The sequence below is a fragment of the Oncorhynchus mykiss genome, chromosome 12 (genome assembly GCF_013265735.2).
Source record: "Oncorhynchus mykiss isolate Arlee chromosome 12, USDA_OmykA_1.1, whole genome shotgun sequence".
Taxonomy (NCBI): domain Eukaryota; kingdom Metazoa; phylum Chordata; class Actinopteri; order Salmoniformes; family Salmonidae; genus Oncorhynchus; species Oncorhynchus mykiss.
The window spans coordinates 98,987,688-99,000,002 of NC_048576.1; the positions used below are offsets into that span (position 1 = coordinate 98,987,688).

Consider the following 12,315-nt stretch of genomic DNA (forward strand, 5'->3'; position numbering starts at 1 on the left):
CATTGACTCTGTACCAGTACCCCCTGTATATAGTCTACTATTATTTTACTGCTGCTCTTTAATTATTTGTTACTTTCTATTTTCTATTGTTTTACTTACATTTAATTATTTTCTTAAAACTGCATTGTTGGCTTGTCAGTAAGCATTTCACTGTAAGGTCTCTACACCTGTTGGTTAAGGGCTTGTCAGTAAGCATTTCACTGTAAGGTCTCTACACCTGTTGGTTAAGGGCTTGTCAGTAAGCATTTCACGGTAAGGTCTCTACACCTGTTGGTTAAGGGCTTGTCAGTAAGCATTTCACTGTAAGGTCTCTACACCTGTTGGCTTCGGGCTCATGTGACAAACAGCATTTGATTTGATCTGACGGTGTATTGCTGAGCCTCTCATTGTGACTTGACATCAGGCATTACATCATGTGGTTCACATTAAGGAGGAAACCTAGTTACCTAGACGACAAACTCAGCATGAGGAAGTCCACGAGCACGTTTTCATTTCAACACCAATAGTTTTGTAACAGGCATGACCTTCCCCCCTCTGTTCTCACCTGGTATCCCTGTGTGGGTGTGGGCTGGTAGTTAGAGTAGGCGGGGCTAGTAGTGGGCGGGGCCTGGCCAGGGGGTGCAGGCTGTCCATTGGTTCCTGCAGGCTGGTACATGTACATGTTGGGGTCTGGAGCAGGGAGGCAAACACAGGAGCGTCACGTTACAGAAAGTTAATGTACACAATATATACAGAAGTATGTGGACACCCCTTCAAATTAGTGGATTCAGCTATTTCAGCCACACCTGCTGCTGGCAGGTGTATAAAATCAAGCACACAGCCATGTAATCTCCATAGACAAACATTGGCAGTAGAATGGCCTTACTGAAGAGCTCAGTGACTTTCAACGTGGCACCGTCATAGGATGCCACCTTTCCAACAAGCCAGTTTGTCACATTTCTGCCCTTCTAGAGTTCCCCCAGTCAACTGTAAGTGCTGCTATTGTGAAGTGGAAACGTCTAGGAGCTCAAGCTCACAGAACGGGAAATCTGAGTGCTGAAGCACGTAAAAATCATCTAATCCTCGATGGCAAGACTCACTACCGAGTTCCAAACTGCCTCTGGAAGCAACGTCAGCACAAGAACTTGAAATGGGTTTCCATGGCCGAGCAGCCGCACACAAGACTAAGATCACCACGCTCAATGGGTTTCCATGGCCGAGCAGCTGCACACAAGACTAAGATCACCACGCTCAATGGGTTTCCATGGCCGAGCAGCCGCACACAAGACTAAGATCACCACGCTCAATGGGTTTCCATGGCCGAGCAGCCGCACACAAGACTAAGATCACCACGCTCAATGGGTTTCCATGGCCGAGCAGCCGCACACAAGACTAAGATCACCACACTCAATGGGTTTCCATGGCCGAGCAGCTGCACACAAGACTAAGATCACCACGCTCAATGGGTTTCCATGGCCGAGCAGCCGCACACAAGACTAAGATCACCACGCTCAATGGGTTTCCATGGCCGAGCAGCCGCACACAAGACTAAGATCACCACGCTCAATGGGTTTCCATGGCCGAGCAGCCGCACACAAGACTAAGATCACCACGCTCAATGGGTTTCCATGGCCGAGCAGCCGCACACAAGACTAAGATCACCATGCTCAATGGGTTTGGAGGATGCCAGGAGAATGATAACCGGTCCAATGGATAGTGCCAACTGTCATGAAGGAGGAAGTTTAGTGAAGGAGGAATAATGGTGGCAACAGTTTGAGGAAGGCCCTTTCCTGTTTCAGCATGACAAGAGCACAAAGCCAGGTCCATACAGAAACTACCATGCTGGCCCCTAGACTAACTACCATGCTGGCCCCTAGACTAACTACCATGCTATTCAACTAGACATGCTGGCCCCTAGACTAACTACCATGCTATTCAACTAGACATGCTGGCCCCTAGACTAACTACCATGCTATTCAACTAGACATGCTGGCCCCTAGACTAACTACCATGCTGGCCCCTAGACTAACTACCATGCTATTCAACTAGACATGCTGGCCCCTAGACTAACTACCATGCTGGCCCCTAGACTAACTACCATGCTGGCCCCTAGACTAACTACCATGCTGGCCCCTAGACTAACTACCATGCTGGCCCCTAGACTAACTACCATGCTGGTCCCTAGACTAACTACCATGCTATTCAACTAGACATGCTGGCCCCCAGACTAACTACCATGCTGGCCCCTAGACTAACTACTATGCTATTCAACTAGACATGCTGGCCCCTAGACTAACTACCATGCTATTCAACTAGACATGCTGGCCCCTAGACTAACTACCATGCTATTCAACTAGACATGCTGGCCCCTAGACTAACTACCATGCTGGCCCCTAGACTAACTACCATGCTATTCAACTAGACATGCTGGCCCCTAGACTAACTACCATGCTATTCAACTAGACATTCTGGCCCCTAGACTAACTACCATGCTGGTCCCTAGACTAACTACCATGCTGGTCCCTAGACTAACTACCATGGTGGTCCCTAGACTAACTACCATGCTGGTCCCTAGACTAACTACCATGCTGGCCCCTAGACTAACTACCATGCTATTCAACTAGACATGCTGGCCCCTAGACTAACTACCATGCTATTCAACTAGACATGCTGGCCCCTAGACTAACTACCATGCTGGTCCCTAGACTAACTACCATGCTGGTCCCTAGACTAACTACCATGCTGGTCCCTAGACTAACTACCATGCTGGCCCCCAGACTAACTACCATGCTGGCCCCTAGACTAACTACAATGCTATTCAACTAGACATGCTGGCCCCTAGACTAACTACCATGCTATTCAACTAGACATGCTGGCCCCTAGACTAACTACCATGCTATTCAACTAGACATGCTGGCCCCTAGACTAACTACCATGCTGGTCCCTAGACTAACTACCATGCTGGTCCCTAGACTAACTACCATGCTGGTCCCTAGACTAACTACCATGCTGGCCCCCAGACTAACTACCATGCTGGCCCCTAGACTAACTACAATGCTATTCAACTAGACATGCTGGCCCCTAGACTAACTACCATGCTATTCAACTAGACATGCTGGCCCCTAGACTAACTACCATGCTATTCAACTAGACATGCTGGCCCCTAGACTAACTACCATGCTGGCCCCTAGACTAACTACCATGCTGGCCCCTAGACTAACTACTATGCTATTCAACTAGACATGCTGGCCCCTAGACTAACTACCATGCTATTCAACTAGACATCCCCAGACTAACTACCATGCTATTCAACTAGACACAAACATTTGACTCATTGGGGTCTGTACTAACCTGGAGGCATGGCCTGGTACTGTCCTGGTCCAGGCTGGTTCATGTAGACGTTGTGCATGGGCGACCCCTCCACTGACCCTGAGGGGCTAAAGGTGCCTGGGTAACTGGGGGGTCCCCCCGGCTGCCCGTACACCACCCCTCCTGCCACGTTGGGGGGTAAAGACTGCATCTAGGGTGAAAAGGAGAGGAATTTACACAAGAGCTGGACAACAAGAACAGCCACTAAGGTAAACGCCAGGCGAAACTCCTCTGCAGCAATCATTTACACAGAACCTCTGTAGACTAACAGTGTCGTGACACGCCTTCCCCAAGGATCTGCTTGAAGACTAACTCCCCCGTGTGCCGGCCAGAGAGAGGGCCTCCCCCGTGTGCCAGCCAGAGAGAGGGCCTCCCCCGTGTGCCGGCCAGAGAGAGGGCCTCCCCCGTGTGCCGGCCAGAGAGAGGGCCTCCCCCGTGTGCCGGCCAGAGAGAAGGCCTCCCCCGGGTGCCGGCCTGAGAGAAGGCCTCCCCCGTGTGCCGGCCAGAGAGAAGGCCTCCCCCGTGTGCCGGCCAGAGAGAAGGCCTGTCTACCTGTGGGTAGGGTATAGTATAGTGTATCTGTGGGTAGGGTATAGTGTCTACCTGTGGGTAGGGCTTGGTATAGTGTCTACCTGTGGGCATGGTATAGTGTAGTGTCTACCTGTGGGCATGGTATAGTATAGTGTCTACCTGTGGGCATGGTACAGTATAGTGTCTACCTGTGGGCATGGTATAGTATAGTGTCTACCTGTGGGCATGGTATAGTGTAGTGTCTACCTGTGGGTACAGTATAGTGTCTACCTGTGGGCATGGTATAGTATAGTGTCTACCTGTGGGCATGGTATAGTGTAGTGTCTACCTGTGGGTACAGTATAGTGTCTACCTGTGGGCATGGTATAGTATAGTGTCTACCTGTGGGTAGGGTATAGTGTAGTGTCTACCTGTGGGCATGGTATAGTATAGTGTCTACCTGTGGGCATGGTACAGTATAGTGTCTACCTGTGGGTACAGTATAGTGTCTACCTGTGGGCATGGTATAGTGTAGTGTCTACCTGTGGGTACAGTATAGTGTCTACCTGTGGGCATGGTATAGTATAGTGTCTACCTGTGGGTACAGTATAGTGTCTACCTGTGGGCATGGTATAGTATAGTGTCTACCTGTGGGTAGGGTATAGTGTAGTGTCTACCTGTGGGCATGGTACAGTATAGTGTCTACCTGTGGGCATGGTATAGTATAGTGTCTACCTGTGGGCATGGTATAGTGTAGTGTCTACCTGTGGGTACAGTATAGTGTCTACCTGTGGGCATGGTACAGTATAGTGTCTACCTGTGGGCATGGTATAGTATAGTGTCTACCTGTGGGCATGGTATAGTATAGTGTCTACCTGTGGGCATGGTATAGTGTAGTGTCTACCTGTGGGTACAGTATAGTGTCTACCTGTGGGCATGGTATAGTATAGTGTCTACCTGTGGGCATGGTATAGTGTAGTGTCTACCTGTGGGTAGGGTACAGTATAGTGTCTACCTGTGGGCATGGTATAGTATAGTGTCTACCTGTGGGTAGGGTATAGTGTAGTGTCTACCTGTGGGCATGGTATAGTGTAGTGTCTACCTGTGGGTAGGGTATAGTATAGTGTCTACCTGTGGGTAGGGTATAGTATAGTGTCTACCTGTGGGCATGGTATAGTGTCTACCTGTGGGCATGGTATAGTGTAGTGTCTACCTGTGGGCATGGTATAGTATAGTGTCTACCTGTGGGTAGGGTATAGTATAGTGTCTACCTGTGGGCATGGTATAGTATAGTGTCTACCTGTGGGTAGGGTATAGTATAGTGTCTACCTGTGGGTAGGGTATAGTGTCTACCTGTGGGTAGGGTATAGTATAGTGTCTACCTGTGGGCATGGTATAGTATAGTGTCTACCTGTGGGTAGGGTATAGTGTCTACCTGTGGGTAGGGTATAGTGTAGTGTCTACCTGTGGGCATGGTATAGTATAGTGTCTACCTGTGGGTAGGGTATAGTATAGTGTCTACCTGTGGGTAAGGGTATAGTATAGTGTCTACCTGTGGGTAGGGTATAGTATAGTGTCTACCTGTGGGTAGGGTATAGTGTAGTGTCTACCTGTGGGTAGGTTATAGTGTAGTGTCTACCTGTGGGTAGGTTATAGTGTAGTGTCTACCTGTGGGTAGGGTATAGTGTAGTGTCTACCTGTGGGTAGGTTATAGTGTAGTGTCTACCTGTGGGTATAGTATAGTGTCTACCTGTGGGCATGGTACAGTATAGTGTCTACCTGTGGGCATGGTACAGTATAGTGTCTACCTGTGGGTAGGGTATAGTGTAGTGTCTACCTGTGGGTATAGTATAGTGTCTACCTGTGGGCATGGTATAGTGTAGTGTCTACCTGTGGGCATGGTATAGTATAGTGTCTACCTGTGGGCATGGTATAGTATAGTGTCTACCTGTGGGTAGGGTATAGTGTAGTGTCTACCTGTGGGCATGGTATAGTGTCTACCTGTGGGCATGGTATAGTGTAGTGTCTACCTGTGGGTAGGGTATAGTATAGTGTCTACCTGTGGGTAGGGTATAGTGTAGTGTCTACCTGTGGGTAGGGTATAGTGTAGTGTCTACCTGTGGGTAGGGTATAGTGTAGTGTCTACCTGTGGGTATAGTATAGTGTCTACCTGTGGGCATGGTATAGTGTAGTGTCTACCTGTGGGCATGGTATAGTATAGTGTCTACCTGTGGGCATGGTACAGTATAGTGTCTACCTGTGGGCATGGTACAGTATAGTGTCTACCTGTGGGCATGGTACAGTATAGTGTCTACCTGTGGGCATGGTACAGTATAGTGTCTACCTGTGGGCATGGTATAGTGTAGTGTCTACCTGTGGGCATGGTACAGTATAGTGTCTACCTGTGGGCATGGTATAGTGTAGTGTCTACCTGTGGGCATGGTATAGTGTAGTGTAGTGTCTACCTGTGGGTATAGTATAGTGTCTACCTGTGGGCATGGTATAGTATAGTGTCTACCTGTGGGCATGGTATAGTATAGTGTCTACCTGTGGGCATGGTACAGTATAGTGTCTACCTGTGGGCATGGTGTAGTGTCTACCTGTGGGCATGGTATAGTATAGTGTCTACCTGTGGGTAGGTTATAGTGTAGTGTCTACCTGTGGGTAGGGTATAGTGTAGTGTCTACCTGTGGGTAGGGTATAGTGTAGTGTCTACCTGTGGGTAGGTTATAGTGTAGTGTCTACCTGTGGGTAGGGCATGGGGAAGGCAGGCATCTGGGCTCTCATCTGGATGGTGTGTTTCTGTTGCTCCAGCCTCATCTGTCTCTCCTTCTCCTGCTCCTGGAGCCGCTGGATGGCCAGCTGACGCTGCATCTCTAGGTACTCCTGAAACACAGTCACCACATCAGACATCACATCAGACACCACATCAGACACCACATCAGACACCATATACCACCTAACAGGCTGACGCTGCATCTCTAGGTACTCCTGAAACACAGTCACCACATCAGACATCACATCAGACACCACATCAGAGACACCATCATCAGACACCATATACCACCTAACAGGCTGACGCTGCATCTCTAGGTACTCCTGAAACACAGTCACCACATCAGACATCACATCAGACACCACATCAGACACCACATCAGACACCATATACCACCTAACAGGCTGACGCTGCATCTCTAGGTACTCCTGAAACACAGTCACCACATCAGACATCACATCAGACACCACATCAGACACCACATCAGACACCATATACCACCTAACAGGCTGACGCTGCATCTCTAGGTACTCCTGAAACACAGTCACCACATCAGACATCACATCAGACACCACATCAGAGACACCATCATCAGACACCATATACCACCTAACAGGCTGACGCTGCATCTCTAGGTACTCCTGAAACACAGTCACCACATCAGACACCACATCAGTCACCACATCAGACACCATATACCACCTAACAGGCTAACGCTGCATCTCTAGGTACTCCTGAAACAGTCACCACATCAGACACCATATACCTCATCATGTGACTAACCCCTACCGCAGAACAACCCATACCTCATCATGTGACTAACCCCCTACCGCAGAACAACCCATACCTCATCATGTGACTAACCCCCTACCGCAGAACAACCCATACCTCATCATGTGACTAACCCCCTACCGCAGAACAACCCATACCTCATCATGTGACTAAACCCTACCGCATAACAACCCATACCTCATCATGTGACTAACCCCCTACCGCAGAACAACCCATACCTCATCATGTGACTAACCCCTACTGGATAACAACCCATACCTCATCATGTGACTAACCCCTACTGCATAACAACCCATACCTCATCATGTGACTAACCCCCTACCGCAGAACAACCCATACCTCATCATGTGACTAACCCCCTACTGGATAACAACCCATACCTCATCACGTGACTAACCCCTACTGCATAACAACCCATACCTCATCATGTGACTAACCCCTACTGGATAACAACCCATACCTCATCATGTGACTAACCCCTACTGCATAACAACCCATACCTCATCATGTGACTAACCCCTACTGCAGAACAACCCATACCTCATGTGACTAACCCCCTACTGCAGAACAACCCATACCTCATCATGTGACTAACCCCCTACTGGATAACAACCCATACCTCATCACGTGACTAACCCCTACTGCATCATGTGACTAACCCCTACTGGATAACAACCCATACCTCATCATGTGACTAACCCCTACTGGATAACAACCCATACCTCATCATGTGACTAACCCCTACTGGATAACAACCCATACCTCATGTGACTAACCCCCTACCGCAGAACCAGCCATACCTCATCATGTGACTAACCCCTACTGGATAACAACCCATACCTCATCATGTGACTAACCCCCTACTGGATAACAACCCATACCTCATCACGTGACTAACCCCTACTGCATAACAACCCATACCTCATCATGTGACTAACCCCTACTGCATAACAACCCATACCTCATGTGACTAACCCCCTACTGGATAACAACCCATACCTCATCATGTGACTAACCCCTACTGGATAACAACCCATACCTCATCACGTGACTAACCCCCTACTGGATAACAACCCATACCTCATCATGTGACTAACCCCTACTGGATAACAACCCATACCTCATCATGTGACTAACCCCCTACTGGATAACAACCCATACCTCATCATGTGAATAACAGGAAAATCACGTTTTTCACTGCACTGGGCCTTTAAACACTACAGCTGATCTGTTCTACACAATATATCTAAACTCCCAGTCCCGTTGTTCCCCAGTCTGTCACCTGTTATTATCTATAACATAGCACCCCTCCTAAACAGACTCCCAGCCCTGTTATTATCTATAACATAGCACCCCTCCTAAACAGACTCCCAGCCCTGTTATTATCTATAACATAGCACCCCTCCTAAACAGACTCCCAGCCCTGTTATTATCTATAACATAGCACCCCTCCTAAACAGACTCCCAGCCCTGTTATTATCTATAACATTGCACCCCTCCTAAACAGACTCCCAGCCCTGTTATTATCTATAACATTGCACCCCTCCTAAACAGACTCCCAGCCCTGTTATTATCTATAACATAGCACCCCTCCTAAACAGACTCCCAGTCCTGTTATTATCTATAACATATCACCCCTCCTAAACAGACTCCCAGTCCTGCTGTTCCCCAGTTCTGTCACCTGTTTCTTCTGTCTCATGATCTCTAGTTTCTGGGCCAGCTGGATCTGTCTCTGTCTCTCCGCCTCCTCGGCAGCACGACGCAGCTTCTCTCTGTGCTCGTCTCGTAGGGCGTTCAGGGCGGCTCTCGCATCACGCACCTGGGCCAGCTTGTCCTGCAGACCCTCGTAGTACACTGGCAGACAGACATGGAGATGTTTAGTTAGACAGTGGTTAGACTGTACAGGACCAAGACAACAAACATGGTAAACCAACAAGCAGACAGACATGGAGATGTTTAGTTAGACAGTGGTTAAACTGTACAGGACCAACACAACAAACATGGTAAACCAACAAGCAGACAGACATGGAGATGTTTAGTTAGACAGTGGTTAAACTGTACAGGACCAACACAACAAACATGGTAAACCAACAAGCAGACAGACATGCTCACGGTTTGAGCAAGAGTGAGGTCGGGATTGAATCCAATCACAGATTTGGACAATATGCCATTGATAGGATATTCCTGATTGAGACATATTGTTTACAGTGAATGTGGTCTCCACACATGGGAACGTAGTTTTTAAAACATGCATTGCAGACAAAGCGCGATCAGATTGAATCCCGGCTTCAGAGAATCTCTCTTACATAAACAAACACTGAAACAAAGTCACACACACACACAGAACCACCCCCCCACACACACACACACACAGAACCACCCCCCACACACACACACACACACAGAACCACCCCCCACACACACACACTCAGAACCACCCCCCACACACACACACACACACAGAACCACCCCCCCCACACACACTCAGAACCATCAGAACCATCCCCCCACACACACTCAGAACCATCCCCCCACACACACTCAGAACCCCCCCCCCCCCCCCACACACACACAGAACCACCCCCCCCACACACAGAACCACCCCACACACACACACAGAACCACCCCCCACACACACACACACACTCAGAACCATCAGAACCATCCCCCCACACACACGCAGAACCATCCCCCCACACACACTCAGATCCATCCCCCCACACACACTCAGATCCATCCCCCCACACACACTCAGAACCAAATCTCCCCCTAACTCACGTCTCTTCTCGTCCAGCTGATTGAGGATGTCCAGTAGCTGGGGGTGCATGGTGTTGATGGACTGGAAGAGGGAGAGCACGGCGCTGTCGTTGGTGATGCTGCGACCACGCATGTGGTTACTCTTCATACGGTTCAGGAAGGTGGTGACCGCGTTCTGCAGAGCCTTCAGGAACGCATCGTGGTTCTCCTCCGACTCACCGTTCTGATACTGCTGCTGGGGGTGGGGAAGAAGAGAGGGGAGAGGAGAAAGGGAGGAAGAGGAGAGGAGAAAGGGAGGAAGAGGAGAAAGGGAGGAAGAGGAGAAAGGGAGGAAGAGGAGAGGAGAAAGGGAGGAAGAGGAGAGGAGAAAGGGAGGAAGAGGAGAAAGGGAGGAAGAGGAGAAAGGGAGGAAGAGGAGAGGAGAAAGGGAGGAAGAGGAGAGGCGAAAGGGAGGAAGAGGAGAAAGGGAGGAAGAGGAGAAAGGGAGGAAGAGGAGAAAGGGAGGAAGAGGAGAGGAGAAAGGGAGGAAGAGGAGAAAGGGAGGAAGAGGAGAAAGGGAGGAAGAGGAGAGGAGAAAGGGAGGAAGAGGAGAGGAGAAAGGGAGGAAGAGGAGAGGAGAAAGGGAGGAAGAGGAGAGGCGAAAGGGAGGAAGAGGAGAAAGGGAGGAAGAGGAGAAAGGGAGGAAGAGGAGAAAGGGAGGAAGAGGAGAAAGGGAGGAAGAGGAGAGGAGAAAGGGAGGAAGAGGAGAGGAGAAAGCGAGGAAGAGGAGAGGAGAAAGGGAGGAAGAGGAGACGAGAAAGGGAGGAAGAGGAGAGGAGAAAGGGAGGAAGAGGAGAGGAGAAAGCAAGGAAGAGGAGAGGAGAAAGGGAGGAAGAGGAGAGGAGAAAGCGAGGAAGAGGAGAGGAGAAAGGGAGGAAGAGGAGAGGAGAAAGCGAGGAAGAGGAGAGGAGAAAGGGAGGAAGAGGAGAGGAGAAAGCGAGGAAGAGGAGAGGAGAAAGGGTGGAAGAGGAGAGGAGAAAGGGAGGAAGAGGAGAGGAGAAAGGGAGGAAGAGGAGAGGAGAAAGGGAGGAAGAGGAGAGGAGAAAGCGAGGAAGAGGAGAGGAGAAAGGGAGGAAGAGGAGAGGAGAAAGGGAGGAAGAGGAGAGGAGAAAGGGAGGAAGAGGAGAGGAGAAAGGGAGGAAGAGGAGAGGAGAAAGCGAGGAAGAGGAGAGGAGAAAGGGAGGAAGAGGAGAGGAGAAAGGGAGGAAGAGGAGAGGAGAAAGCAAGGAAGAGGAGAGGAGAAAGGGAGGAAGAGGAGAGGAGAAAGCGAGGAAGAGGAGAGGAGAAAGGGAGGAAGAGGAGAGGAGAAAGCGAGGAAGAGGAGAGGAGAAAGGGAGGAAGAGGAGAGGAGAGGAGAAAGCGAGGAAGAGGAGAGGAGAAAGGGAGGAAGAGGAGAGGAGAAAGGGAGGAAGAGGAGAGGAGAAAGGGAGGAAGAGGAGAGGAGAAAGGAAAGACGGGGGGAAGAGAAAGGAGAGGAGGGAAAGTCAATCAGCAGGAACAAACAGCTAATGACAAAGAGCATGTAGTCATTTCTAATCTAAATCTATTTCTCTGCTGCTATGCATGAATATTCACCTGAACAACTAAGAACATCCGTTTGTCTTCCATCTCTCATAACACAGCAGTGTACAACTCACCTCCACTATGTTGACTGGAGGCGGGGCCATGACGACTTGTGCTGGGAGTGGTGCGACCGTTTCCACTGGCTGGGGCTGGCTGATTGGCAGGGGCTCAGTAGCCAATGGTACGGGGGCAGGGGCAGAGGGGGTGGGACTCTTGCGTGCCTCTTCCTGTTTCTTCTCCCAGTACGTTCTGTTCAGGTAGCGAGCCAGCTGGAGAGAAGACCATTATAGTTCAGGATTGTCCTCTCAACCAAAACATGACTAGACATACTGACCCGGGACCAGTTTCCCAAACACGTAAAGATCGTCTTTAGCAGTAAGATCATACATCCATAGGTGGGCAATGGACAACCAGTGATCTAGTAATCACCTTTATGTTTCTGGGAAACTCACCCCAGTATATAGTTCATTTACACTATAGTGCAGTCTGAGCTGTAAATGTAACCATATCAAATGAGACATAGGTTTAAT

The 12,315-nt window shown here is 49.5% G+C and overlaps 1 protein-coding gene across 1 annotated transcript in view; it reads right to left on the reverse strand.

Annotated features, from left to right (window-relative positions):
• The window catches only part of LOC110539185 (hepatocyte growth factor-regulated tyrosine kinase substrate), a 37,873-nt gene that overhangs the window by 5,927 nt on the left and 19,631 nt on the right, over positions 1–12,315 (reverse strand). Inside the window, 6 exon segments of the mRNA XM_036939568.1 lie at positions 545–669; positions 3,331–3,499; positions 6,604–6,744; positions 9,108–9,280; positions 10,205–10,418; positions 11,860–12,054. Coding sequence (XP_036795463.1) covers positions 545–669; positions 3,331–3,499; positions 6,604–6,744; positions 9,108–9,280; positions 10,205–10,418; positions 11,860–12,054 — 1,017 coding nt within the window.